The 27,247-nt window shown below is 52.9% G+C and overlaps 11 protein-coding genes across 11 annotated transcripts; 7 read left to right on the top strand and 4 right to left on the bottom strand.

Moving 5' to 3' along the window:
• Window positions 1-33: 33 nt before the first annotated feature.
• CONPUDRAFT_68994 (septin) lies at window positions 34-1,677 on the top strand (the record flags this gene model as incomplete). Its single annotated transcript, XM_007764499.1, has 11 exons — window positions 34-103; window positions 176-307; window positions 364-445; window positions 501-638; window positions 688-805; window positions 858-959; window positions 1,012-1,160; window positions 1,210-1,305; window positions 1,355-1,436; window positions 1,477-1,568; window positions 1,623-1,677. 11 exons carry the CDS (start codon window positions 34-36, stop codon window positions 1,675-1,677), a joined length of 1,116 nt encoding a protein of 371 aa, XP_007762689.1.
• Window positions 1,678-5,009: 3,332 nt separating this feature from the next.
• CONPUDRAFT_44747 (uncharacterized protein) lies at window positions 5,010-5,831 on the top strand (the record flags this gene model as incomplete). Its single annotated transcript, XM_007764273.1, has 3 exons — window positions 5,010-5,372; window positions 5,448-5,506; window positions 5,564-5,831. 3 exons carry the CDS (start codon window positions 5,010-5,012, stop codon window positions 5,829-5,831), a joined length of 690 nt encoding a protein of 229 aa, XP_007762463.1.
• Window positions 5,832-6,142: 311 nt separating this feature from the next.
• Window positions 6,143-7,217, bottom strand: CONPUDRAFT_161229 (uncharacterized protein). Its single transcript, XM_007765094.1, has 4 exons — window positions 6,930-7,217; window positions 6,563-6,856; window positions 6,389-6,472; window positions 6,143-6,314 (listed from the first exon to the last, which is right to left on the bottom strand). The coding sequence occupies exons 1-4, from the start codon at window positions 7,129-7,131 to the stop codon at window positions 6,214-6,216; spliced, it is 681 nt and encodes a 226-aa protein (XP_007763284.1). The 5' UTR covers window positions 7,132-7,217; the 3' UTR covers window positions 6,143-6,213.
• A 607-nt stretch (window positions 7,218-7,824) lies between these two features.
• CONPUDRAFT_148572 (uncharacterized protein) lies at window positions 7,825-9,118 on the top strand (the record flags this gene model as incomplete). Its single annotated transcript, XM_007765093.1, has 4 exons — window positions 7,825-7,960; window positions 8,014-8,079; window positions 8,130-8,180; window positions 8,235-9,118. The coding sequence occupies 4 exons, from the start codon at window positions 7,825-7,827 to the stop codon at window positions 9,116-9,118; spliced, it is 1,137 nt and encodes a 378-aa protein (XP_007763283.1).
• A 402-nt stretch (window positions 9,119-9,520) lies between these two features.
• On the bottom strand, window positions 9,521-12,488 carry CONPUDRAFT_86484 (uncharacterized protein; the record flags this gene model as incomplete). The annotated part of the gene is made up of 4 exons (XM_007765091.1): window positions 9,521-10,680; window positions 10,739-10,962; window positions 11,014-12,280; window positions 12,305-12,488. The coding sequence occupies 4 exons, from the start codon at window positions 12,486-12,488 to the stop codon at window positions 9,521-9,523; spliced, it is 2,835 nt and encodes a 944-aa protein (XP_007763281.1).
• A 665-nt stretch (window positions 12,489-13,153) lies between these two features.
• Window positions 13,154-15,231, top strand: CONPUDRAFT_86456 (uncharacterized protein; the record flags this gene model as incomplete). The annotated part of the gene is made up of 10 exons (XM_007765075.1): window positions 13,154-13,255; window positions 13,330-13,405; window positions 13,474-13,581; window positions 13,634-13,716; window positions 13,771-14,052; window positions 14,104-14,119; window positions 14,224-14,282; window positions 14,335-14,495; window positions 14,543-14,915; window positions 15,187-15,231. 10 exons carry the CDS (start codon window positions 13,154-13,156, stop codon window positions 15,229-15,231), a joined length of 1,305 nt encoding a protein of 434 aa, XP_007763265.1.
• A 97-nt stretch (window positions 15,232-15,328) lies between these two features.
• Window positions 15,329-16,874, top strand: CONPUDRAFT_44786 (uncharacterized protein; the record flags this gene model as incomplete). Its single annotated transcript, XM_007764277.1, has 6 exons — window positions 15,329-15,569; window positions 15,633-15,802; window positions 15,864-15,974; window positions 16,025-16,225; window positions 16,280-16,394; window positions 16,444-16,874. The coding sequence occupies 6 exons, from the start codon at window positions 15,329-15,331 to the stop codon at window positions 16,872-16,874; spliced, it is 1,269 nt and encodes a 422-aa protein (XP_007762467.1).
• A 104-nt stretch (window positions 16,875-16,978) lies between these two features.
• CONPUDRAFT_45798 (uncharacterized protein) lies at window positions 16,979-17,363 on the bottom strand (the record flags this gene model as incomplete). The annotated part of the gene is made up of 3 exons (XM_007764354.1): window positions 16,979-17,135; window positions 17,191-17,279; window positions 17,331-17,363. 3 exons carry the CDS (start codon window positions 17,361-17,363, stop codon window positions 16,979-16,981), a joined length of 279 nt encoding a protein of 92 aa, XP_007762544.1.
• Window positions 17,364-17,888: 525 nt separating this feature from the next.
• Window positions 17,889-19,898, top strand: CONPUDRAFT_161223 (uncharacterized protein; the record flags this gene model as incomplete). Its single annotated transcript, XM_007765092.1, has 9 exons — window positions 17,889-17,947; window positions 18,010-18,317; window positions 18,378-18,553; window positions 18,605-18,670; window positions 18,745-19,084; window positions 19,136-19,264; window positions 19,315-19,398; window positions 19,460-19,543; window positions 19,599-19,898. 9 exons carry the CDS (start codon window positions 17,889-17,891, stop codon window positions 19,658-19,660), a joined length of 1,308 nt encoding a protein of 435 aa, XP_007763282.1. The 3' UTR covers window positions 19,661-19,898.
• Window positions 19,899-20,623: 725 nt separating this feature from the next.
• CONPUDRAFT_148566 (tricalbin) lies at window positions 20,624-26,036 on the top strand (the record flags this gene model as incomplete). Its single annotated transcript, XM_007765090.1, has 18 exons — window positions 20,624-20,849; window positions 20,912-21,228; window positions 21,283-21,972; window positions 22,022-22,287; window positions 22,337-22,617; window positions 22,672-23,140; window positions 23,189-23,216; window positions 23,274-23,340; window positions 23,391-23,446; window positions 23,496-23,537; window positions 23,587-24,118; window positions 24,166-24,437; window positions 24,495-24,612; window positions 24,665-24,727; window positions 24,780-24,892; window positions 24,943-25,592; window positions 25,650-25,761; window positions 25,815-26,036. 18 exons carry the CDS (start codon window positions 20,624-20,626, stop codon window positions 26,034-26,036), a joined length of 4,524 nt encoding a protein of 1,507 aa, XP_007763280.1.
• Window positions 25,982-27,171, bottom strand: CONPUDRAFT_114853 (S-adenosyl-L-methionine-dependent methyltransferase; the record flags this gene model as incomplete). The annotated part of the gene is made up of 7 exons (XM_007765089.1): window positions 25,982-26,278; window positions 26,332-26,436; window positions 26,486-26,695; window positions 26,747-26,814; window positions 26,863-26,921; window positions 26,971-27,055; window positions 27,105-27,171. 7 exons carry the CDS (start codon window positions 27,169-27,171, stop codon window positions 26,207-26,209), a joined length of 666 nt encoding a protein of 221 aa, XP_007763279.1. The 3' UTR covers window positions 25,982-26,206.
• Between the last annotated feature and the right edge of the window lie 76 nt (window positions 27,172-27,247).

The following is a 27,247-nucleotide window of genomic DNA, read 5'->3' as shown; positions in this document are numbered from 1 at the left end:
AGCACCGCCAACAGTTGAACAAGCTCGCACAAAATGTCTTTCGCCGGCAGACGTAGGGGTAACAAGGTTAAGAAGGGTGTCCAGTTCACCCTCATGGTTGTCGGTACGCACCCTCGCTTTGCCTTCCCCGCATGCATAGGTGCTCAATCGTCGACGCGTTGCCCGACAAACATAGGTGCCTCCGGTACCGGTCGCACTACCTTCGTAAACACCCTTTGCGAGTCCGAGGTTCTCGCCCACAAGGTCTCTGACACCCCGGAGACTGCTCACGTTGAGGAGGGCATCAAGATCAAGCCCGTCAATGTTGGTGGGTAATAGGCAACTGTCCAGAGATACCCCTTCTCACTTTCTTGGTTCCTTCAGAACTCGAGGAAGACGGTGTTCGTATTGCACTGACCATCGTCGACACCCCCGGCTTCGGCGACAACATCGACAACGAGTTTGCGTGAGCCTTCTACCCCGGCTTTTCTGCCGACACGTGTCTAAGCCCAATACCCTAGCTTCCAGGAGATTGTCGGTCATCTCGAGCGCCAGTACGATGATATCCTCGCTGAGGAGTCCCGTATCAAGCGTAACCCTCGCTTCCGGGACAACCGTGTCCATGCCCTTCTCTACTTCATCCCTCCCACTGGCCACTCGTGCGTTCCTTGACAACAAGGCTTAAGCCACATATTGACAACTAAACAGTCTGAGGGAAATGGACATCGAACTCATGAGGCGCTTGTCTCCTCGTGTCAATGTCATCCCCGTCGTTGGGAAGGCCGATTCTTTGACCCCCTCTGAGTTGAAGGGTTTCAAGAAGAGAGTCAGTGGCTTCGTTATCAATGAGTATCGTACACACTAACATTTTACTCTAGATCATGGAGGATATTGAGCACTACGATATCCCCGTGTACAACTTCCCTTATGATGTGGAGGAAGATGACGAAGAGACCATTCAGGACAACAGCGAGCTTCGTGTACGTTCATATATGCGTTGGTGTGGTTTTCCGGCTCATGCTCTCTCTCCAGGCTTTGCTTCCCTTCGCTATCATTGGCTCTGAGGAAGAGGTCGACATTGACGGCAACCCTGTCCGGGCTAGGATATACCCTTGGGGTATTGCCGAGGTCGACAACCCCAAGCACTCTGACTTTAGCCGTCTTAGAAGCGCACTGTTGAAGTCAGGACGTTCTGCGTTTGTCTTGTACACCTACTAACTTTACCACCAGCTCTCACCTGGGCGATCTCAAGTCGTTGACCCACGATGTTTTGTACGAAACGTATCGTACTGAGAAGCTGTCGCGGACGGTTCACTCCGACATTCAGTATGTGCACCTAGTCGAGTTTCTTTTCATAGCACTGATGGAGAAACAGGGACTCGTCCATTCTTCCCGAGGACCTTGCCACGCAAAGTGTGCGTCTCAAGGAAGAGCAGCTCCGCAGGGAGGAGGAGAAGGTATGTGACATGATAGTTCAAAAGAACCGCAATCTTACAGTGGAACTATCAGCTCCGCGAGATCGAACTCAAGGTGCAACGCGAAATCAACGAGAAGCGGCAGGAATTGTTGGCCAAGGAGGAATCTCTCAGGTATGGTGGTGTTACTGCAATAACTTAAGTCCGTTATAATGTTGTGGCATTTAGGAACTTGGAGAGCCGCCTCGCTGCTCAGGGATCTCATGGGGAGCTCAGGGAGTGATCGAAGGGTGGTCAAGGCCGGCACGTTGGGCTTATTGGAAATCTGGTTTTTGCTTATACCCTTTACCTGAGCGCCGGCGATGGTGTTTCTTTCGCTCGTTTCTGGACACACTCGCTCTTCATTTTATTCACTGGATAATGCATTGACGTTCCTTCTTCTAGTTACCCTTTCTCATGGTTCTTATTTTGTCCTGACTGATCATGATAATTTGTGCAAGAAAGTGACTATAAATATAGCAGCAATGGCTGCCATCATAACAGGCATCATTGGAAGTATCTTGCTTGTTCGCTCGCTTGAAATTGTGTCACTGACATGAATTGCGGGATATGTAAGTAATCCGACCGATCTGGTGACTTTCTGAATTGTGCCAAAGGAAGTGGGTCGTCTGGTCTGGTGATACGATGTGTTTTATCGAAGCTTTGGGTACACATTTATGGCTCTTGTGCATAAAAACAGAACAGACCGCCCTATATATGGCTGCACTGCAATACGCCATACTCGGATGTGGCCCACGGTCCATGATGCATGAGACGTTACGACGGTGGATGTGTGCGGGGATCAGTGCATAGCCATCATCGAGAGTGAGATTGAAACGGAGGAAACGCCCGTAAGGTGAGCAACCCTGAGTATGCATGGATCGGGCGACGATCGGAACGGAGAGCACGTTTTGTCGTCCCTGCATTGTCTGCAGCCAAGACAACAGCGGGGCACGTAGTCCGCAGTCGGTCATGACGTTTTACGAGTTGAAAAAAGCGCTCGCTACATGGTAAAATTTGCATGAAGCGCCTGTAATATGAGGACTGCGTTCTAGTAATAGTGAGCGGGCTTTTTCTGAATCCGGGGTTGTTGGAGATACCAAATACGGGTATTCCAACTAATTGTCCGGCCAACACAACACTCCCAGAGAGAGTGTCTTGTCACAGCGTCTTCGTTCTCTCAGCTCCCCCTTGCCTCCCCCGACGGCGTCACAGGCTGCCCGTGTCCGCTGTGCTCGCTCCAGCCACCGTGTCTGTGCACAGTCCTAGCTACAGTCAGCAGCCGACCGAGGTGGACAGACGGTCGATACCCGCCAGCCGATTTGCTCTTGCAGCTCTCGACGCAGGGATCCACCTCTGCTTTTGATCTCTCTCGGCCGACTTCCCTTTTCATCATGGAACTCGATATTAATCCTGGGCCCTTCTCTATCCCCCACCGCGGCCGCCAATGGCACGACCAACAGACACTCAGCCCCCCATCAAACCTCGCATCTTCTCCACCCGCCGTACCCTCCGCCATCTCCCAGCGTCGTCGTTCTGCCGCCGCCCTCTATCCACCAGCTGCCGCTCCTCCCACCCAGCCTCTCCCCGACGTGCCCCCCTTACCCCCCCTCCAATTCACAAACGACCTACCTAACGCATTTTCTAACGAGGACCACCAGCCATCAAGACATCGTTTAGCCACTAACGGCACTCAGAACGGCCTCCAACCCGTCGCAGTACCAAACTCCAGTCCTGCGCCAAACTTTCCTCACGCACGTGTTGCACTCGCAGATAACGCTGGCCTTCCGAGTCTGCAGGTGCCTGACTATTCGGATCCACCTCCGCAATCGATGCTCCATCAAGGTCAGCCTCGCGAAAACGGCGCACACTTGGCGCTCCCTTCACAGGGCGGCTCCAACTCCCGACCACCGTCCTCTCGTCGTGCATTAACCAAGGCCTTGGAACTTGCAAGAGAGGCCGTTCAGCTCGATTCCACCAACGATGACCCTTACGCTGCCGTCGTCGCGTACGGCCGGAGCGTCGCCCTCTTGAGCGAGGTCATGGAAAGAGTCAGGAGAGGAGAGGATAGTACCGAAGCTGGTGGTAGGCGTCGAGGTGGCCGGAGAAGGAGTGTTATGGCTCAAGAAGAGGAAGTCAGACGGCTAAAGTCGATAGTAAGTCACAGTGCTAAAGCCTCCATTATTTTGCTTATCGTCCTCAACCGTTCAGCACGATACTTATGCTGACCGCATGAACATCTTGAGTCTGATCTATAGCATTCCTCCCATCCCACATTCACCTTCGTCCGTTCGAACGTCTACTATCTCTGTTTCCACAACATCTACTCAACCGCCATCACCTGCAAATTTCTCAGACACCCCCATGTCATATCATTTCAGCCTAGAGCATAGTCAAGATGACCCTCAGCATGATCTTCTTGACGAATATCTGCCGACCGATGACCATGGCGATGCACACGCAATGGGTTCCACTATGTTTGGTCTTGAGCCTCACTACTCGTCAGAGGACGAAAACGCCTCCCATCCATACGCCGCGTTTGCAGACCCAGGGTCTCCCGAACCCGTCAATCAGCCTATCGTCCCTCCCGTTCCACCCCGCAGCGCAACACTCACCCCTCGGACGGCAGCAGCTGCTTCATCCCGGCCTCGAGCCATGTCCAATCTGCCACCCCCACCCCCGCCTCCTTCTTCATCCCCACCTCCCCCGCCTGATATGCAACCTATCAATGCACCACCTAGCGCCAGCCAACCGACCAAGTATCTGGAAGTTGGACGTCCTCGAGGAGGTTCGGTCACCACCCACAGAAAGACAAACTCTGGCAGCAAGCTCACTTCCGTCACGGAAGAGCCGGTAAAGGATGGTAGCGCACATGCCTCGGAAGATCAAATGAACGGACAGGACGTTCTAGCTACTCTTCCACGTCGACCAGAAACGCCACGTACCGCGATACGCGATACCCATCCTTTGCCTCCTGTACCATCCCTTCCATCCTCTAACGCGGCAGGTGGACCCTTTGCCGGTGTAGATGGTGCACAATACGTCTCACGTACCCGTGGAAGCTCGATGGCGATCTCGAACCAACAACTCGTAAATAACACGATCAGCCAAGCCTCTATCATGCAGCGACGTAATAAAACTTCTGCACCACCATCAACTACACACACATCAGGTTCGTCTCCTACAGACACTGTTCCGCCACAATTCGGTCTCCAGAATGTGAGGTCCAATGGCTCATCCTCGCCGCACGGTGGTACGTCTTATGGCGGTCGGAGTCGAGCCCTATCTCAGCCTGGCCACCGTCCAGCGATTGTGAACGGCAGTGTTTCATTTGACTCTCAGCGACCTGTCCCCCACACAAGCATATCGGGCGGACGCAAGTCTTCGATTGCCTCGTCTAAGCTCAACCCACTAACAGGGCAGCCACAGCTCTTCATCCAGACTGATCTGTCATCACCTTTGCCTCCGACTGCCCTCGTACCCCCGCCGGCGATATTCGCCAATAACTTGCCTACCACTCCTACTTCGCCACTACCTCCTCAGCCTCCCTCAGACATCCAGCGGAAGCCTTATCACATGATGGACCTTCTTGCTGGAACGATGACCAACAAGAGTGGAGGCTATATCACGCGCCGGCTTCATGTTCCCCAGGAAGTGTGGTCGCAGGGAGGGGCGAAGCTCGCTAACGTACCGGAGAAAGTCAGGGTCGTCGAGGTACTATGTTCTGCGTTAGAAGAGATGCAGCAATGTAGCGCGGAGTCCTTTGGTGCGGGCAACGTGTGCAGTGGTCTCGCGCTGGGCATCGGCAGCGTCGGCCCGAAAGAGGCTGAGCTGTGGGTAGCGAAGCTGGACGAGCTCGGGCAGGTCTGTGATAGCGTCGTGGCGAGCTTTGGGAAGAAGCTCGGCGTCGGAGAAGGGTTTGTGATTAAGAAGAGCGGGGTGGTGCGTTATTTATATGCAGCCTTCGCGCGCGCGCGTATAATAGCCGGTTTATTGACGACGCGCGTTGTATAGGTCACCTCGTGGGGCGGGAAGTTAACGCGGCAATTTGACAAATTTACGAACGGCAAAAAGTGTGTTGCTCATTTTTGCATTCAATTATGATATTGTGTTGACTATGGGCTTCTTAGCCTTGATTCTCCTGTGGCATATGTAGCTGGACTGACCCGTCTGTTCCGGAATGTACAACTACTTGACGAGCACACAAAGGCGATGCTGTCGACGCCCATCGCCCCCATATATGCCGCCTTCCCCCCGGAGCTGCGGAACGCGGCGGAGGTGAAGCTGAAGAGAATATCCGAGTTCTTCGCGAGCGTTGTCTTGACATTCGTCATCCGGGATCTTGCTCAGCTACTGGACAAGTACGCCAAGCAATGCGAAAAATGGCTCGCCGAGTGAGCCGTTTGTTTTTTGGGCAATGTGTAGAGAAAGATATTATTTTATTGTATTCTATCCTCGGAACTTACTTGGCCGGAGCCCTCTCCCTCCCTCCCTCCTCTCTCGCCCTCTTTTTACCATACTGGCCTGTTCAACTCATCAAGGTGGTTGTTTGCTGGCCAGCCATATCCCCCTCCTTCGGACTTCGCTGCTCACGCCTTTTTTGCGTAATCACAGTTTACTCCTGCATATACTAGCTACCTCACATTTTGCGTAGGTCACGATACTGAATGTAAGATAATGTTTGCTTCATGGTTTGACATAGAGATTGGGTTGTAGTGAAGAATACAGTTTGGTGAACACACAACAAGAAAGTGGACTCGCGGATCGGACATGAATACAGCTAGTGCAAGCTCTGTACAGGGGCTAGCATCGCATTGTCTAGCTCAGGACTTGGTGTCGGTGGCCTGCCTCGTAGACGGGAGATGACGCTTAATCTTCGAGCTAACGGATGATGCATGAGCAATGGGCCAACGGACGCGAGACATGCGGTAGGCGGCGGCGCGCGCTGAACTCACTGTACTCGAGCCGGACGTGTCCGTCTGGGTTCTCTTCGTCGGAGTCGACTAATGGGTCGGAAGAAAGCGCGACATGCCACGCTTCTGTGATCGTCGCATCATGTTTGAAAACGGGATATTAGTTCTCTCAGTGTTCCGTTTCTGCGACCCGGTCTCGTAATAGTGGTCACTCACGCTGCAGCATCGAGCGCGGTGGTCCTGGGTCCCGCATGCTCGGTCGGTTCGTATTCGGATTTGGCTGGTTGTGGTCCCGGTCACGATCATGAGAGCCTGAGGTGCTCAGCCGCTGCGGACGCGGGTATTGGTGCGCTTCGGTATGGGAGGTCCGGGCTCGATGGCCGTGGTGCGGCTCCGGTGCGTGCGCGGGATGTCCATGTCCGTGCCCAGGCGGGTACGCGCGGGTCACGTTGCTGAACAATGGTTGCGGTTGCGAGTGGGGATGGGGATGGGGATGATGGACCGTCGGAACTGGGGCGGTGCTGCTCTGGTCAGCAGCGGGAACATTCACTTGCGGGGGAGCAGCTGGACAGTGTGCACTTACGCTCTGGCCGGGCGTGCGCCGTGTCTGCCGCGGGGGGAGCGATGATCATCTCGTTCTCGTGCATACTGTGCGTTGGCTGCGTCGTCGCCGCTTTGCGCTTTCTGCCCCGCTGGCTGGTGCTGCTGCCGCCGGGAGCTCGGTGAGGCTTACCGGCGGTGCCCCCCGACGAGCCGCTCTTTGCCTTGGCTGGTGCGCTGGACATGGATGGGGCTTTGTATGCACGCTTTGGCTGTAGGCCTGCCGACGTGCTCGTTGAAGGCGTGCTCACGGTGAGCGCGTGTCTGAGACGTGAGGCGCCTGGAGGCACTGGGTGTGCTTTAACCGGGGGCGGATGTATTGTTCTCGATCAAGTAGCTGTCAGATGCCGCTTGCAACACCCGTCGCCCTTGTTATCAACTATGACCTCAGCGTCTTTCACAGTAGCTTTTGTAAGTACTCTGCTGATATACTATAGGCGGACGTCGACTCCGAGCTTCAGACTGCAGAACACATAGCCATCGTTGGCTAGGTGAGATATGCAACGTTGACGCCTTTGTACTCCGGACCCGTAATGTGCATTGTGCCCGTGCCCGAGACACGCCAAGTTAATTGGCCTCCGAGTTTGAAGAGATGTCTCAAATCAACTTAAGAGCAGCGCAACACGCGAACCACTCGCACGGAACCAATCTGTCTCCTCGGTGGAACTCGTTCTGACCTGTGCCCTGAACAGATCCTGGGCTGTGCCATCGTGCAACGCAGTGGACGGGCGCTGCTTTCCCAAATATACCCGTGGGTCGACGTCGCCGCCGCCTCCTGCGCTCTCGTCTGCTCCATGTATACATAGAGCACCTCGCCGTCTCCTCTTTCCTTCCCTTTACTTTTCGTTTCGCGAGCTTGACGCTCGGCGTTGAGGGCTATGCGGGTCATCCTCAACTGCCTTTTCTTTATCTTTCCTTATTATGCTTTATTCTACACCCTGGTGGTTATAATCGGTTCTTGTCATCAGTTCCCAGTGGCCTATGCTGCTAGTATAGGTGTCAGGGACACCTACGGTAAGTCTATACGCCTATATACTTCCCTGGCTTGTCTTGCTGACACTTCTTAGCTTTGGACTGGGCTGAGGGATTGCCAGAATCATGTGTGGAACTTCTTGCGGAGGATGGTGTTTACGGTACGTCACCTATTTGAACCGCCAAACCTGACATTCATGACATCCTGCAGACCGTAGCGGTGACGCCGACCTCATCCCAATATCCTGTGGTGGTGATGTTGGTATGTATCCGCTCTCTGTGACACCCCGCAATGCCTGATCGCGTCCGTCCGCAGAACCGACCAGCTCGGGTCAATCTGGTGCAGCGACATCGCCCTTCGTGCCTCGGGGGCCTGCGACGGAGAGTTCAGCGGCATTCGAGGACTCCCTTCGTCATAGGCGTCCGCCTGCCCCGGTCCCGACGTCGACGCCGATTATCATCTCCGTCCTTCCTGTCCCTATACCCTTCCTCACGTTCACCTTTACCGCCCCAATTCCATTGTTTCCGAGCTCTACAGCGACTTCTTCGAGTCCTGCTACGACCACGAGCTCGATCACCTCGTCTGTCACCACCAGTGCATCGACAACATCCAGCACGTCCACGTCGTCCAGTACGTCGACGACTTCGACGGTATCTACGACAACAACAACCTCTCCGACAACGACACTCTCTAGCCCCTCGAGCACCACCGCTTCCACCACATCCACGTCCCCGGCATCATCAAGCACTCCCGAGAGTCTCTCCAGCGGTTCAAAGTTATCGGGCACTCTAATAGCCGTAATCACCATGCTGTCCTTCCTCGGCATACTCTCTCTCGCCCTGGGCATCATCGTCCTGCTCCGAACGCGCAAACGCCGCCTCGCCGCCATCCAGCGCATGCCCGACGTCGAAAGCCGAGGTCAACCTCAGACCCAGGCCCAGGCTCAGCTCAGCACCACCAGCGACTACACGCACACGAGGATGTCGAGCGCCGCGCACACGTACCTCGGCTCGCGCTTCTCGGTGACCACGATCGCCTCGGACGAGTCCGCCCCGACGCCCGAGATGAGCGTCGTCGAGCCCAGCCGATACTATGCTACGATGTTCTCGGGCCGGCGGTCGCTTGGGCCTTCTCTCCCGAACCCGTACGATGGCCGGGAGAGTGCGCATCAGGCTGGTTCGCGAAGCGATTCACGTTAACGGATAGTATAAGTTAGTGCTGTTGTACTGTTGTAAATAGATCCATTCGGACACCGCCTGTACAAACTCGAGTCTGGATAACAGTGCTTACAGTATACGTAGTAGAGGATTAATGGAGACATCGGGGATATACTGCAAGGCCATGATAAAGGGCCGCGGGTTTCGCGTTTAGTACCTAGGGGGTGTGTGGTAAAATGATAATGGTAGTGTAAGATCCAGAGAAGTGCGAATGGTATATATAGACAGCAAAAGGTAACGTAATAGCAATGCGGGGGTGAAGTGGAGGGAATCGTGGGGTAACCATAGTGAGAGATGTTGGAGATGTTGAAGGTATGCCAATATACACAAATAAAAATGACCGTGTAGGAACCAATGAAATAAAGAGAGACATAAAATAGAATTTTACCAGAACTCCCTGATGCGTTCCAGTACCTCGACGACGACCGAGCTTTTGTACATCAGAGAGTGGTCTGCGCCCTTGACGACCTTGACGGAGCACCGCTCGGCCGTCATGGTGCGCTCCATCCACCGCACCGCGTTTTCCGCGATCTTCTCGTCCCGGTCACCGTACCACATATGAACGTGGTGAGGATAGTCGGTGTACGAGAACCCCCACGGTCGGTTGTCGTGGTTGAGCACCTGCAGAAGATCGCTGTGCGTTCCTTTGGAGGCCTCTGCATGAGATGCCGCAATGAGAGCGCTTCCAAGGGCGGCCTGGAATGATATCGATGGTATAGGTGGGCTGATAGAGGGCGAAGAGAATGTGCTTGGAGGCGGGGAGGCGGGGAGACTCATCGACTGGGAATATTTACGCGAGCTAGCGGCGCTGAAAGATACAGACCTGCGACCACCATCCCGAGGGTTATTTGGCGGTCGGTGCTCAATTACTTTGTCTGACTTGGTGTGGTTTAATGAGGGGAACGCCACCGCGGATTTGTCGGCCTTGTTAGGTTCCCAGTCGATTTCGCCGAGACCTAGTCCGTCGAAAGCGCTAGGCTGAGGAAGCAGGGGGCTAACAAGATCCGCCTTTTTCATAGTTCCTGGTGCCGAGGATGAAGATGCCTTTGACTTTAGAGACCCCATTGATCGCAGGTTTTTTAACTTTCTGCCGACAGTAGGAGGGGGCGACTCCAGTGCGGGCGAAGATGGCTGGGAAGGCGGCTTTCCAGGAGACTTGCAGACCTTCAATTTGCCCAAGAAGCTACGTTTCGGTTTGGGCTGTTTCGGAGGACAAGCACCTAACGTACTCTGGCTCCCAAAGCGACCGTCAAAGTCACGAAGATCATCGTAGTCACTGAATGCGCTCGAGGTACTGACCCGTGGCTTGATATCATCAGAATCCTGTTCATTATTCCCATAGCTCATATCACGATGCAGGGACGGCGGGTCTTTCGCCGACTTTGAGGGTTGCGTCGTCGGTGACTTTCTGACTGTGTAGCCAATGCCTTTGTTATACGCAATAGTAGGAGGCTTGCCGATCATCCAAGCCTGAATCTTCCACTCCGCGGCCTGAGCGGTCTTCAATATACCATTGGGCACATATTTCAACCACTTATAACCACCTTAACGTACATGATATAAGTCAGTACCGTTGGCGACCAGAAACCAAGCCGACCTGACCTTCACCGCCACCCACCCAGGGGGCCAACAGACAAATGTCTCCACGAATACGCTCAGGGACACGATTTGCGAAGGAGAGTGCGTAGGGCGCTCCAGCCGAATGAGCCATGATGCTGCAGTCGTATATACCGAGAATGTCAAGAACTTCTTCAACTGCCGACGCCCATTCTGGTACTCCTCTGGACGATCTCAAAGAAGGTACGTCAGTTCGACCCAATCCCCACCTAGATCAGCAAGTTAGAGCCTAGCTCATCCCCAAGAAACCACGTACTTGCCTATCAATGGCGATAAGGCGAAGTCCCAGGCAATCGGCCATCTCGTCGTATAAACCAGTAACATGCCTCACGCAGCCTAGGCCTAGGAAGACAACGACCGGAAAGCCATTGGGGTCACCCATATCAGACAAACTGACTTGTAGAGGGTGATCTGGCGAAGCATGGGGACCTCTATGCAGTTTGAGGATGGTGGTGAGACGTGGCGAACGCAGATACTCTGCTATAGCCTGAGAGGCATCGACTGGATTTTCTTTGGGGGCCTCGGTAGAGTGCAATGACGTCCTGAGTGAAGCCGTAGAGCTCCCCTGTGAGTAATCATCCATGACAGCACCAGAACCATAAGGTCGGGAAGTCGAGTCCTCGGGAGTAGTTTGGAGTGAAGGAGGGTCGGGGAACGAGCGATCGCGAGGGGAGTTGAAGTTTTGTGAGCGCTTGTGTGAGCGAAGCGATCGACGGACTTCGTCAGCTATGCTGTCAATAGATGACCGAGTGAGCATCTCCGCTTCCTCGCCTGGAGTCAGGGGCTCGGGCTCTGACTCATCGTCCTCTACAACAGAAGGGGGAGACCTGGAGAAATGTTGATGGTCTGAACGAGTGGTGGATGAGTGTGACCATTGGCTAGGTGGTGCATGGGCTCGAACAATCTCAGATATCGAAGGAACAACACTCCGGTTGCTCCTGCTACTATGCTGCGAAGGAGCAACTGAATGTACGTCTGAATCGGTAGAACGCTTATGCCGTTCACGGGTCCGCGGTTCAGTGATAGACGCATGTGCATGACCGTATGCGGGCATCTTTTTCGCTGATCGTTGGTAGATCTTCCGCGAGGAACCACGAGAAGGTCTGCGAGGAGTATCGTCATCGTCATCCTCGTCAGAGTCTTCTCGACGGCCTTTGCCCTTGCCTAGGACAATCCCGGGGGGAGGTGTGGGCAGCGGAGGGTGATATGCGGGGTGGTGACTAGGAGCACCGAGCCGAGAACCCAAGTAGCTACGAGAGAAACAGCTTTCTGCTGAGAATACACCATTCATTCCATCCACCATCGCGTCCATGGCCTCTACACCCGCGACTGGAGCACTCACAACAGCTGGAAAATGATCGAACGAATATTGCCGTATTGACGAGCTATCGATAGGTGTCTGCGGAGGTGTATCGAGCAGGCTGGAAGCGCCGGAGAATCGTAGGGGTGGGATGGACGAGTCGGCATGGGAGGACCGGGTGGAAGGACCCGTCCTTGTTCGGGAGCGCGTATGTTTCTCGAGGAAATCTGTGTCCCTGAGGAATGAGGCACTGTCTGACGTCGGGAACGTATACAAGGTGGGCGTATGGTCCTTTGGCTCTGTGAGGTCTTCTAGACGCCACGAAGATGGAGATGGAGGGCTGTTATGAGAGGGCGAACGGGAGGTGGCCTTTGGGCGAGGGTCCGTCTTTGGACGAGGGTGGGCCTCAAAATAGCTTCCCTTCTTTACGTTCATGGTGGGCGCACCGGCCCTGTCGCTGGACTGCCTAAGTGAATGTTTGTCATGGCTGTGGGAACTGCTTGCGGAGGGTCGTGTCGAACGAGAGCGCTCTGCCACTAATGGGGCGGAGGACATAGAGTCGGTATAGAGCGGTGGGGGGTAGTGTTGCTTGAAAGCAGGGGGTATATACCGGGGTAGAGAGCGTCAAAAGGAGGGACGACGTGGTGCGCGTCGCGGGCGCAGGTGAGGGATGGCGGTCAACTGCAGAAGCGAACGCACGGCGGCTACTCAGTCGCGTATGTTCATTGGTTCGCGGCGGATCACCACTCCATTTATTCAATTGAATAATGATGGAAAATGAAATAACGGAGACAAATCTGGCCGGAATCCTGGGGCATCATACCCTTATCTGTTTCCCACCCCTAGCTCCGGTGTTCCTAGAATAGACATAGACATTTGCATCTCTGCCACGGCCCACTAGTGCATCTTCCTCCTGGGACCTGCAGAGATACGCAAATGAGTAACATTATGCTTATCCAGAGCTCAACCGCGTCCTTTTTTGCGGCCTCCGTATTCTTATAAATCACCGCCCCGACTTTCCTGTCCTTCTTAACCTTGCTCAAATGAACTTGCTATCTCTCACATGCTCGTCGCCTGCTCTTCCATCCACCTCGAGTGCCATGCATGACCAGACCGATAAGCCTTCTGCCACCAGTAAGACGGAGGATGTCTTCGTGGAGGTGGAAACTCACCAGATTCACTACAAGACACTCAGCTGGCAGGTAAGCTACGCTCATCACGGTGGTCTGCTCTACGCCTACTGCTTACTCACCCTGTGGTTTATTGGTTTGCCTAGCTTCTTGCTTTCCTCATGATAGCAGAAATTGTCAGCAACGGCATGTTGTCTCTCCCAAGTACCCTAGCTATCGTGGGTGAGTCGAGCTGCATTTGCTTGATAGTGTTAGTAACTCACGGAATTAATTGGAATGGCGTGGTTGAGGGATTGTACCTGCCGTGATCGTTCAAACGTTCCTAGGAATTTTTGCTCTGTACACTGCAAAATTACTGATAGACTTCAAGCTAAACCACCCTGAAGTGCATAACATGGGTATGTCTGGACACCTTGAGACGCGCATATACTCTGGACAATAGCTCCATAGGTGATGCTGGTCTTATCATATTCGGTCCATTGGGGCGCGAAGTGCTGTCACTTGGAACAGTAGTTTTTGCTGTTTTTGCGGCGGTAAGAAACAGTGATGCTATCTGTTCTACGCCCGGACTGAGAGGATGATTCCAGGGGTCCGAGTTACTGTCTGGGCAGCAGGCCCTTTCGACATTATCAGACAAAGGTCTATGCAGTGTCTATTTTGTCTTGATCATGGCTGCAGTGTCCTTCGTCGTAGCGCTTCCCAGGACTCTTGATGGGCTCAGTTGGCTGGGGATGCTCAGTGCGATCCTCATTGCACTCACTGGCGTCTTGGCAATGATTGGCGCTGGCCTCAATCCTGTGGAAGGCCGCGTCATAAACGTGACCATATCTGCTAGTTTCTACGAGGCGTTTTTGGCTATCACCAACCCTGTGAGTAGAGTCGATATAAGTCTGAGGAGGTTCAAATTTGATGGCCTTTAGGTATTCTCGTATGCGGGTGAGCAGATCCCGCTTTGATCAGGGCACGAAGCTCAGAGTAGCCAGGACATTTCATGTATGTTTGGCTGCAAGTAATACTTTGATAGTCCGGCGTTTCTCAAGGCACGCATAGGTTCTTCATCTTGATATCGGAGATGAAAGAGCCTCGAGACGCAATGAAGGTATGACTAGTATACTTATGCATGGAAGTTGCATGCTTTAACGTTCAATCAGGCGGCATGGTGCCTACAGACATTTGCCACCATATTCTACGTGGTATTCAGCGTAGTTCTCTATGTTTACATTGGAAACACAGTTCAATCTCCAGCTCTCTTCTCGTTACCGCCTATATGGGCGAAAGTCACCTTTGGCGTGGCCCTTGGTAACTTCATCTTGTAAGTCTAAGAAGTCTCAACTCGCATCCTCATTGAATCCAGTCCAGTTCAGCAGCAATTTGCTCCCATACCGCAGCAAAGCTGGTGTTCATACGGCTGTTCCGCCACTCTCACCATCTGTACTCGCATACGCTACTTGGATGGGGCGTGTGGACCCTCCTGTGCCTCGCTGCGATCGTCGCTGCCTTCATCTTGGCCGTAGCTGTCCCCGTATTTTCCTACCTCATAGGCATCGCAGCCTCCCTATTCGCAGCTTGGTACACCTATGGCATTGCGGGTGCCTTTTGGCTTCACGACACTTACCACATTGAAGGTGGTTTTGCGGCACTTAGAAGACGTCCGTTAGGTACTGCACTTGCTTCCTCGACCGTATTGGCGGGTGCCTTCATCTGCGTGGCTGGAACGTACGTCAGCATCAAGGTATGCTAGCTGTAACTTTTTATGTCAGAGCCCTGACAGAGTCGTGGTCACCGGACCATGGCTGTTCTGCAGCTGATTGTCGAAGCTTATGCCGACGGCGAGATTACCAAACCTTTCGCGTGCTAGAGATAAGCAGTACTTACACTTATATATGTACATGCTACATACATACTGCAAGCGTGCATGCTTCCGTTTGGTTACCCTCCGAGACAACACCGGGCAGGCACTTCGAAGTTCGCGTGTATAGAGTTACGTCACATATGGGATTGAGACACGAACGGGCCCGAGAGCCGCTTGCGGCATCACTCCCTCGTGAGGCGTGTCTTCGACGCGTCCACAGTTGACGTTTATAAACAGCATGTTAAAGTGCGGGCCCCCAAGGCTCCTCTTCCCTACTTCCCCCCGCTTGTAGCATGGGCGCCTCCCAGAACAGTGACCTGCACGAACTGAAGATCACAGAACGTCCACCAAGAACTTGGACACAGACGCTCAATGCCATATGCGCTGGCCTGGTGTTCGTCACGAGCGCCGTGCTCATCAACTCTTTCCAGCTTGTGGTCCTGCTCCCTTTGCGAGTCATCCCATTACAAGCGACGCAGAACCTCTATGACGAGGGAGTCAGATATTCGAAAGGCGCTTTCGCCTCGTTGATCAGTGAGTGCTGCCCCCGAGCTAATCGTGTGACCGTCGGCCGTTGAAACCCGCATCCTCCCCTAGATCTGATGAACCAGTGGTTTGCGCCTACACAGCTCAAGATCACGTTTGAGCGCGAAGGGCAAGGCAAGGTCTCCGAGGAGGACATTGAGCGATTCGTGGAGCGTGATGGGTCCGGGAAGATATCTTTCTTGAGGCTCCCGCAGAAGTCCGTAATAACCTCAAATCATCAAGTGCGTCTGCTAGAGAAGACTATTTCCTGAAGTGTACTGACGCATAACTTCCCAACACAAGGTATACAGTGACTGGTGGTATATCTGGGGTCTCACTTATTATATGGGAACACATAAGGATGTCTTCATTGTCTTGAAGAAGAGTCTCAAGTGGGTGCCCATCATAGGACCGGTAGGCCCCGCCTCTTTCACCGCATCAGACGCATCTGGAACTGTTTTCAGGGAATGCAGATATTCAGATTCATCTTCCTTGCACGGTCCTGGGCACACGACAAGTTGATTTTGTCCAGGAAGTTGGCCAAGCTAGGCAGACAGGCCGAGCTACAGGACAAACCATTCACTTTCATCCTTTTCCCAGAGGGAACGCTGGTTAGCAAGGACACCAAGCCTATATCGAAGAAGTATGCGGAAAAGATCGGCATTGTGAGCATTTATAACTATTTCTTCGAGCGAAGCATGTTTATGTTGTGGTACCAGTCGGATTTATCCAACCTCTTGCTGCCTCGATCTACCGGGCTTCTCTACAGCTTGCGTTCTTTGGCACCCCGGATGCCTAGCCTCAAACTCATTGATATTACAATGGTTTATCCTGGTGAGTTGACCAACGAGTTGCGAACACGCATCTCTTAATTCGTTGCAAGGTGTCCCTCCCATGGGCTACGGGCAGTCATGGTACACATTACGCTCAATATTCTGTGATCGTGTTCCACCGCCAGTGGTGAACATGCACATCCGTATATTTGACGTTTCGCAGGAAGTCCCTATCGGAGACATAAGCGGCACGAATCCAAAGACAATACCAAATGGTAGTGCTCGCGACACGGTGGAGATTGATGTTCCCGAATATGAAAGGGAGGCGTTCGACCTCTGGCTGCGGAAGCTGTGGACAGATAAGGACGAATTCATCACGAAATTCCATGCGACTGAGTCTGACGTTCTCGCTCGACGGGCTACGATTGATATCCCACTGGCACTGAAAAGCGATCGGGAAATACCCAATGCTTTCTGCTTTTTCGTACCTACGGTTGCTGTATTTTTGTGGGCAAAGCTGGCGGGACTTGTATGGCATTGATATGTTATTGCATTGTTGTAGTTGTGCAGCGTAATGTAGTGTAGTGTAATGCATAGTGGTGATGAAGCATGTGTGATTAGATGGAATGAGTGAATATGTGGTGATTAGAACGTCTCGGGCTGCGAAGCCTGCAGGCGCGCTCGCTGGTCTTGAATAGTCTTGGTCATGAAAATGCTGGCGTCGAGGAATCTGTCGACGCAGTTGGCTAAGCAGCTGGCTTCGCCTCGAGAGAAGCTGTTCCCGGGAGTACCCGTAACACACCTAAGTAGAAAGGCTGGTGAGCTGAAGGTGAACCTAAATGAGCGGGCGAACATACTTGTCCCAGCACATGCTGGTCATGTTCTGCACGGTGGAGTTGTAGCGAGACTGCGCCTGCTCCCTCTCAATGAAGGTCTGGAGCTCTTTCTAAAAAAAGGTAAGTATGGGTAGATGATGCAGGTTGGGAAGCGGACAAACCCTGGTCGGTTCGTCGAAGTTGAGGTTGTCCATGGCGGTTATGTGCAAATGCGTGCGAGGGGCAGTTTTTTTCGCGGCGGGCGTTTGACAGGATGGGAAGGAGGCGCGCCTGTTGTCTGGTTCGCACGACAGAATGACAGGCGGATAGAGTCCGCGAAGGTTGATCGGCAGACGAGCCTAATACGGAGACATTGGCCAAGAGGCAAGTCCGGAGATAGGGGTTGGTGCGAGGCAGCCACCATGTTAGCCACCGAGAATCGAGCTCTTCGTCCATCGTGTGTCATTTAGTCAATATTACTCGGCTGGCGTCGACAGATCGCTCCCACCCGACGCGTCTCTGGATAGCATTCTCCGCCCTTCTCGCCCTCTGGCCCATCCCGCCCCGCTGTCACAGACGCGTGCGAACGGCCAGCAGCCCAAAAAATCCACACGTGAGACCCGGCGATGAGCTTAGACAGTAACTCTCCATTGAATCTCTGATCCACAACTCCAGATATCAAAGCCTCATGTTTCCTCTTACCGCCCGCATCCAGCTTTCCTCTTCTTTCTCCACCTCCCATGTCCGCATCCTTTTCTGTCCACAACTCAACTTGGCCTCCAGATCCTCCAGCTCCCAAGTACGTACACTTCCTTCTCCCTCACCCACCTCCACACCCTCGCTCATCTCACTCCTTTTCAGTGTGGGATATCTCAGTCGCAAAGCCCTACCGATCAAGCGTGCTGATTCAGTGCCACTCTCCAGAGAAGACGTACAATACGATCTTCTCCAACATATATTTGCCGACAAGAACGTCGTCTTTACCAGCCAGGCCCCGGGCACCATTGGCAAAGTCCACTTCTGCGACTTATACGTGAATGCGATCTACCACTCGACCAGGTGCTCCAAAGTCCTCAAGGACAAGATGGTGGAAACACCTGCCTTTGCAGTGGAGCTCGCAAAGCTATCCCTCCTGACCAATGTGGGGCGCATAAACACCACCATGGCGTGTATGTGATCTCACCCCTTCTTCCGTCAATTGTGTCGACCTCTGCTTACGGTTACAATAGTCTTTCCTGAGATGAAAACGGCACTCCGGTCATATCATCCTGTGCCATCTCTTCAGAAGACGGACGGGAACGCTCAGGACGCGCCTCGTATCAAGAACTGCCTCAAGGCGGCCTTGCTTCCATCCGAATACAGGGTTATGCCGCCGTCAACACCTGAGGAAATATTGGAAAAGAGCGTGAGCTTTCTCCAGGCACTTATTGTGGAACGTTTCCTAATTGAATGTCAGCGGGCGCGAACTTTGCCTCCTACAAGTGTCGTGAATTTGATTTTCGTGCTTGCGAACCATGCCGCGGTAGGCGCCAATATACCCTCAAACTGACGAATCGTCCAAGGCTAACTTAGTAGCTCCGGCCTGGTCGTTGACAGCCCCTGGCGAATGTTCACTTCGAGTCGCCGCTTAACTTTTTGGACCTTTTCCTGCCCGTCAGACTGTCATCAGCTGATCGGGCTCGAGCATTTCTCTGGCTCATCTTCCATTATCTAGAAGGCCCAGACGAGCCTAATCCGTTCGACGACAGTTATTCTAGGCAACATCCAGGGAAAATTCCACGAATAAGACAATTAACCGAACCGGAGGCGGCGATTGAGAATTGCGATACCGAAGAGGAGCTTGAATGGGGCAGCATGATGTCTGCCAAGCGGCGCACATTTCTCAAGAGACTGATAGAAAATCAAGACCGTGAGGGGCCGTCGCCGGTATCAAGAGGTAAGGTTACCCAGCGTAGCCTCGACATCGAAATTGAACCACTACGCTCAGCTACCGTCAGCAGTACAAATATGAGCACATCGCAGTCTAAGGCTCGAAATAACCACGAACAGAATGGGGAGAGAGCATACATTCCCTATGTGCCTCACGTTGCTTCCCTTTCCATTCCAAACCAAGTGTGTAAGTACGATCTGCCACTGGTCTCGTTAGGTTTGCTTTAGTTATTCAAGGCACAAATGCAGCACCGGGCCAAACATCGGCACCCGTGCCTACATCTGCGGCTCCTTCACAGGGAACTCATTCGATGCTAGAGCGTGAGCATGTGTTTGCATTTTCACGGAAAACCCTGCTTATTAGACATTTATCTTGATTTAGATGCCTGGAACGTTATAAGATCGACGGATCCCCTCGCCGACTCAGACGAAGAGTTAATGGACGAACGTGTTCTGGCAGACTATTGTGAGTGTCCTTGCGCACTACATCACCTCCAGCTCGTCTGATATGCGATTACTAGCCCGTCGAGTGGAAGTGATTAGCCGACTCAGAGGGCGACCTCCGACTCCTCCTGTGACCTAACGGCCTTGAGACCAGCAACGTTCTTTGGTAGCCATACAGCAAGACTGTTGTGATCCAAGTGACCACTGGCGTAGATGAAGGGTCTCGATATTCTTTTGCAAAGATATAATAGTTCCGATGCATGACGCAGGGCCAGATTGCAGATGCAGACACACAGGTTTACTCGAGAGTCGCACATATTTACGCGTAGTCTATTATGATAATCCAACGTTGACGTTGCAGCACCCGGGCCACCCCCGCCACCACATACAGCAGACAGTGGAGACTTCGGTTATCTTTCAAGCTACGACTGGACTAAGAAATGCCGGAGCCACCTTCTCACCGATCATTAACATGCAGCGTGAATTATGATGCGGAGTATTAGTGTAAGCTTAAGGGCCTTCCTAAAGCATGTTGCAAGTAGTTGCAACACTGCGTGCTCATTGCAAGTGTTACTAGTTGTGAACGTGCGCAAACGTACGAGCAACTGAACAAATAAGAAGCTTTGGTTGACGATCACCCGACACGTTGTGGAACATTGCAGGCCGCCGAAGGCTAGGCGCAGGTGCCCGATCGTGGTTAGAGGATGTCTCGATCAGTGGACCGCTCCGCGTGTTTGGTGTCAGCGTTTCCTGCTCCAGCTGACGTCGTGGATAGCCAGGTTGATGACGGCCGAGCGTGCTTCGGGCTAAGCGTCGGGACGCTGCCTTTCTTGGAAAGAAGAGACACGGTATCCACCGCCGAACGCTCCGGTTTAGCGTCATACACGGCCGAGTGTGACATCAGGGCCCGGATTTCAACCTTCAAAATAAAGAGTATTTCGGCTCCCCTAGCGTCAACCGCGTTTACAATACCCTCACCTGTGCCCGCTGCGGGCCTCGTCTGCAAGTCATCCTCCTTTCTATCTCCCACTCTTTGTTCTCCCCTTTGACTCTTCTCATCTCCTCGTCCTCCCGTCTTTCCTAGTGCTGCTATTAATCTAACATGGCCTCTAACGGCGCCCCCATGAACGGGGACGCGCACCACGTTGAGCAGAAGGGCCATCACGAACTCCTTGGCCAGTTCAAGAAAGACGAGACCAAGGGTGCCACTGTGCACAAATTTGATCCCGATGCTTCGCCTCAAGAAAAGGCAGCAGCCGCTGGCAAAGCGCGCGACCAACTTCAGCCTACCGCTGCAAGCCAAGAAGGCAACTCTGGGGGCGGCAAAGGTATGTTTCAACGTCATCGCATGACGTGCCGCTAAACGCTCATGTTGTCTGTTCTATTTTAGCCATTGATATCGACACAGGACACTCGGGCGTTATTCCCACTATCACTATCGAGGATGCCGACAAGGCAACGCAAGAAGAACTGGACAAGACAGCTGGCCAGCCAGCTGCAGCTGCTCCCCAGAATGTTCCAGGCTCATTCCCCAACCAGCAGGCACCAACCATTCCAGATTGGTACAAAGTTGGATGGAGAGCCCTGTCCAACATCGACGCCGCTCCCTTGCAGGAGGGAGAGGAGAAGGACAAACATGTCCTACAGATGTTCTTGACCGAACAGTACTATGGGGCATGGTACCATAATGCTGCGATCATCGTGTTTGTATGTCGCGAACTCTAGCGCTCTCGGCAAATTCATCTGACGTCATACCTGCAGGCTGTCTTCGCTTCTCATTTTCTCACTCGTTTCAACTTCGGCTGGGGATGGCTCTTCATCATCCTCGCCGTGTGTAATACTTACTACACGACGTCGATGACGCGTGTGCGTCGCAATGCTCGGGATGACATTCAGCGCGAACTCGTCAAGACGCGTCTCGCGTCCGAGCACGAAAGCGCGGACTGGATCAACAACTTCCTCGATCGCTTCTGGCTTATTTATGAGCCTGTTCTGTCTGCAACGGTCGTTTCTTCCGTGGATCAGATTCTCAGCACCAGCTGCCCTCCGTTCCTAGATTCGCTGCGTCTGAGCACCTTCACACTTGGCACCAAAGCACCTCGAATTGAGAAAGTTCGCACGTTCCCCAACACGGAGGATGACGTCGTAATGATGGACTGGGGCATCTCCTTCGCCCCCAACGACGTTTCTGACATGACTCCTCGTCAAGCAGCTGGCAAAGTGAACCCCAAGATCGTACTTTCTGTCCGCGTTGGCAAGGGTGTGGCATCAGCGGCTATGCCCATCTTGATTGAAGACATCAGTTTCAGTGGCCTTATGAGGATCCGGATGAAGCTCATGACCAACTTTCCTCACGTTCAAATTGTCGACTTGAGTTTCTTGGAGAAACCTGTGTTCGACTACGTTCTGAAGCCGGTTGGAGGTGACACGTTCGGTTTCGATGTCGGGCATGTGAGTAAAAACCATGAACTTCTTGGGCTGACCGTCTGACTTCCGGCAGATGCCAGGTCTCTCTGCGTTCATCAGAGACCAAGTTCATGCTAACCTCGGACCGATGATGTACGACCCGAACAAGTTCACGCTTAATCTCGAGCAGCTTCTCTCCGGTACGCCTCTCGACGCGGCAATTGGTGTTCTCCAGGTTACTGTTGAGGCTGCACGTGGACTGAAGGGTAGCAAGATGGGTGGAGGTACACCCGATCCCTTCGTGTCACTGAGCATCAACAACCGCTCAGAGCTGGCTAGGACCAAGTATAAGCACAACACGTACGTCTTTCTACTGGTATTATATACACCCGGTACTCACTCAGTGCAGCTACAACCCGACCTGGATGGAAACGAAGTTTATTCTCATCAACTCGTTGCAGGAGTCGCTCGTTCTTGACGTTTTCGACTATAATTCAAAGCGCTCGAACACGACGCTGGGTGCTGCCACATTTGACATGCAGAAACTGCAAGAGGATGCTAAAATTGACGGCATTGAGCTCCCCATCCTAAAGGATGGCAAGGACAAGGGTTCTGTCCGTTTCAACCTTTCGTTCTTCCCTGTTCTCAAGCCTGAGCATGTCGACGGAACAGACGTCTTGCCCGAGACTAGTAAGTTTGTGAGATACGCGGATTCTCGTGTTTGGTTGTTGACAAAGACCGCAGAGACCGGCATTGTTCGACTTACCATTCACCAGGCCAAGGACCTTGATCACACAAAGTCGCTGTCTGGCGAGCTCAACCCCTTCGCGAAGGTCTACCTTGGTAACAGCACTACCGCGACCCACAGCACGGCCCTCATCAAACACACGAACAACCCTGTCTGGGAGTCAGCGACTGAGTTCCTCTGTGCTGACAAAACATCATCAATTATTACCATCAAGGTCACCGATGACCGCGATTTCCTCAAAGATCCTGTAGTCGGCCACATGTCTGTCCAACTCGGCTCCTTGTTGGAGGCCGAGACTTCTGCGGGCCGCGATTGGTGGCCGCTCAGTGGCTGCAAGAGTGGCAAACTGAGAATTACAACTGAGTGGAAGCCGCTGCAGATGGCCGGTGCTCTCCAGGGAGCTGACCAGTATGTTCCACCTATCGGTGTTGTTCGTTTGTGGTTGAAGAACGCCACCGACGTCAAGTAAGCATTGAGGCTAATATTGGAGAACATGGCTAACGTTGTCTCAAGGAATGTTGAGGCTGCTCTCGGTGGCAAGGTAGGACAAGTTCCATATGTATGAGCGCGTGTCAGTTATTCATGACTCCTTTTGTAGAGCGACCCCTACGTTCGTGTTCAGGTTAACAATATCACCCTCGGTCGGACCGAGGTCATCAACAATAGTGCGTTTACAGCTGTGATTTGTGCAAGACATGTCATTGACATGTTGTAGACCTCGACCCCGTATGGGACCAGATTATTTATGTTCCTGTGCATTCACTACGGGAGGTCGGTTTTGCAACCCTGTTAACATTGACACTGGCTCAATCCATCACAGTCTTTACAACTGGAAGTCATGGACTATCAACATCTCACCAAGGTAGATGGCACCTGGCTCTCTACCTTTATTATAACTAATCTGTTGGTAGGATCGTTCTTTGGGCTCGGTTGAGCTCAATGTTGGCGAACTAGCTCGCCCGTCCGCGGATGGCTCGGACTATAAACATGAGTCGACTGGCAAGAAAGAGGCTTCCGATCCCATCAAGCTCGATGGAAGTCACAGCAACCAGTACAAGGGGCAACTTCACTACGTTGCCGAATTCGTCCCTGCTTTGGCACTGAAGGGCGTCGAGTTTGCGAAAGATCAAAACGAGATTCAACGCGCGGCTCAAAACGGCGGAGAGGAGGGTGATTACCCGTCATCGCCGTCGACGACCTCCTTCTCCTCGCGTGATGGGGAGGAAGTACGGCATGTGACGGTCAGCGGGCCGATGACCGAAGAAGGTTTCACCCAGCCTCAACGGTCGAGTACCTTGGACACGACGAAAACGGACAAGTCAGGCAAGTCGGACAAGTCGGATAAGACGGACAAAACGAACGATACTGCTAGCATCATCGGCTCTGATGACGGTCAAGAGCCCGAGGGTGTGGAGCTTAGCAAAGAAGAGCTCTTGAAACACCGTAAGCTTAAATCAGACTATCGTCTGACATCTACTAACACGCTGCAGAATCTGGTGTCATTGTCTTTAACGTCGTTAGTGGCCAGCTCCACAAGAAAGCTCGCGTTGAGGTTCTCTTGGACGATGGTTACTGGCCTTGCTTCAGCACTCCCAAGGCTCGCAGCACTCGGGTTGAAATCCAGCACGTGGGAGAGGGCTTTATCAAGGAACTCGACTTCGGTCAAATTTGGCTGCGCCTGAACGAGAACGATGAAGGGGAGAAGGATGATATTATCGCTGAGTGGAAGGGCGAGGCCAAGCCTTTCCTGGAGGCTACTCTTGTGAGTTGTATTCTCTACATAAAGAGGCTGTATCACAACATCTTACCTCTCCTCTAGGATCGCCGCACAACCTTTACTCTGAAGAATGAAGAAGGCAACCACACGTCCACCATTGAACTGGAGGCCCGCTATGTACCCGTGCCTGTGACATTGGAAGCAAGAGAGAGCATCAATAGTACGATAATCTTTCGTAGCCATGCGCAGTCATCCTCATGGCACTTCTACAGATCAGGGTATCCTGCGTGTCGATCTCCTTGAGGGCAAAGACCTCCGCGCTGCAGATAGAGGAGGTATGTTGTACGCCACTACGCCTTGTCCTACCTAACTCTGATGGTTTTGCAGGCAAATCCGACCCCTTCGCGGTGTTCTCGCTTAACGGCCAGCGTGTCTTTAAGTCGCAGACAAAGAAGAAGACTCTTACTCCCGATTGGTCGGAGGACTTCACAGTCAATGTGGTGAGTATAGTCCGAACTGTGTGCTTGAATCCCCTGCTCAAGTACTTCAGCCCTCTCGAGTTGCCGCCGACTTTACTGTCGAGGTGTTGGACTGGAACCAGATTGAGCAAGCTAAGAGTCTGGGGACGGGCCGCATCAACCTGGCCGACCTGGAACCATTCCAAGGCACCCCTCAGGTCATCTCTTTGGCTGATAAGCACGGTCAGAAGGGTGAGATCCACGTCCGACTGTTGTTCCAACCCTCGATCATTGCCAAGAGCCGCAAGAACACCTCGACGTTCTCCGCTGCTGGAAGAGCGATGACTCAGATAGGCTCGATCCCCGTTGGTGCAGGCAAGGGTGTCGTCCATGGGATCGGCGGTATCTTCTCGCGCGATTTTGCCAAAAACAATCACTCAGGTAAACTTTCCGACAAGAATGATGATCCTCCTGCACCACCTGCACCTTCGGGTCAGGCTTCCCAGCCTGTTGGTGGTTCCACATTGGGCGCAGGAGGCGCTGTCTTGTCTTCTGCGAGCGGTACCCCTGCGAATGGTAACGGGGCTGCCAATGGCCCACCACAGCAGCCTGGAACTCTCCGCGTCACTGTTCTCGACGCCAAGGACTTGTCAACTGACGACGTTAAGCCTTACGCTATTGTTCGCGTAGGCGACAAGGAGCACAAGACTAAACATTCGCAGAAGACTACTACACCCGAATGGTATGCATTGATACCTCTTGAACAAGCTAAAACAGCAAACTTACACAATCCACATAGGAACGAATCCTTTGTGTTCGACGCAGGCGCTTCCACTCCCAAGGTCGAGGTGCACGTTTTCGACCATAAAACCTTGGGCAAGGACAAGTTGCTTGGTCAGGGCGAAATTGATGTACGTGTCATCCCAATTGTGCTGCCCGAGCATCGGCCTGACATTCATGGTAGATCTGGCGTCATATTCAACCTGGATCAGTCAACTCTAGAGAAGTATTCGCTGAACTTCGAGACCACGGTCACATGCGTGTGCGTCTGGAATTTGATGCCGATCCGTACAGTGCTATGCGCAACAATTCGGTCCCATCCATCGAGAGAACGCTGTCCAACCAGGGCACACCCTCGCGCTTCAGCATGCACAGGAAACGCACTACTGGTGGTTCGGACGACTAGGTTGCCATGAGTACATACACTTGCCTGGACGGACTCCATGACTCATCTACAAGAACATTTGCTCTCGACACTGAACTGCTCTAGCGTCTTTTCATATAATTTCCCAATCATTTACTTGGTGTACAGTAGTAATCTCGGATACAGCCTGCCTTGAGCTTGACCATGCTTTGTCATCCAACGTATTGCCTTTCGAACCGAAGAATGAACAAGTGCTCTCGACCTGCACGACGTTGGATTATTGTCTGAATCCCGTCAGCTGTTGACTTCGGTAGGCATGAGGGAGGGACTTGCTAACCTGGCTTTTCAGCCCAAATGCATCTTGCATCATAGCACATATAGCGGGAATGTCGTTTTGCTTTAACGCGACCAAGTAGAACAACCCCTTCGGCGACAAAAGATCCTGTATGCACTTAGGCTCAACCAATAGGTAAGGCCTGTAGATCACTCACATTGACTTCCTCCAGGAGTTTGTTGGTTATCTCCATGCCTGAGAGGCCACCCGCCCACGCACCAGAGATGTTACCGCTGGCCTGGGCATCGAGCGCCTCCTCGCCATCAGTTGGCACATACGGAGGGTTGAAGAGGAGAATGTCGATCGAATGTCGAAGACGTGGCAGTAACGAGCTTGTCAGGGAACAGTTGATAGCGTCTATAGGAATCTACTGGTGAACGATGAGTGGGTGTCAGATATGTGCACGCCCTTGGCCCACCTTGTTCTGTCTACCTGTGGCAACTGTGCAGCGTGCTGCATGCTGGTTGATGTCGGTGCACAAGTAGACTGAAGGAAATTGGCATCTAAGTGACCTAGATGTGTTGAAAAACGTACGTGCACCGGTGGGGCCGAGGATCGAGCCCATAAATGTTGATACACATCCGGAGCCTGACCTATTATTTCTTCAGTTAGATTGAAACGTGAAAAATCGTAAGTGCGAACCCGATCTCGAGGCAGACGGTGGGATGCAGAGATCTGATGTGTTCTGCGTCTTGCTCTAGTCCATCGAGAAACAAGAAAGTGTCTTCTAAGAAAAACATATGAGTTTCATGCTGGTGAAATGCTTCACACCGCACCTGCTGGCTCGTACACTCTATCGTAATCGACCTTCGTGAGGTGCGATAGGTCGGGGGTGGGGATCATGAAAGGGAGATATTTGCCACGTGACGAGACGCGTCGCGTGGTCGAGGGGGTTTCCGAACCCCGGTGGTGCCCCGAT

This window comes from Coniophora puteana, assembly GCF_000271625.1.
Source record: "Coniophora puteana RWD-64-598 SS2 unplaced genomic scaffold CONPUscaffold_1, whole genome shotgun sequence".
Lineage (NCBI taxonomy): Eukaryota > Fungi > Basidiomycota > Agaricomycetes > Boletales > Coniophoraceae > Coniophora > Coniophora puteana.
The sequence above is the reverse complement of the archived record's forward strand: the minus strand, read 5'-3'. Positions and strand labels throughout refer to the sequence as shown.

Excerpts from the sequence above, each read along its gene's own strand:
- CONPUDRAFT_161229 (XM_007765094.1), bottom strand. The coding sequence starts at position 7,131 with ATGTCCAGCGCACCAGCCAAGGCAAAGAGCGGCTCGTCGGGGGGCACC. Across the intron at positions 6,473-6,562 it reads ACCGCGCTCGATGCTGCAGC|AAGCGTGGCATGTCGCGCTT; the intron begins GTGAGTGACCAC and ends CGACGATCACAG. Across the intron at positions 6,315-6,388 it reads ACACGTCCGGCTCGAGTACA|CTCGAAGATTAAGCGTCATC; the intron begins GTGAGTTCAGCG and ends ATCATCCGTTAG.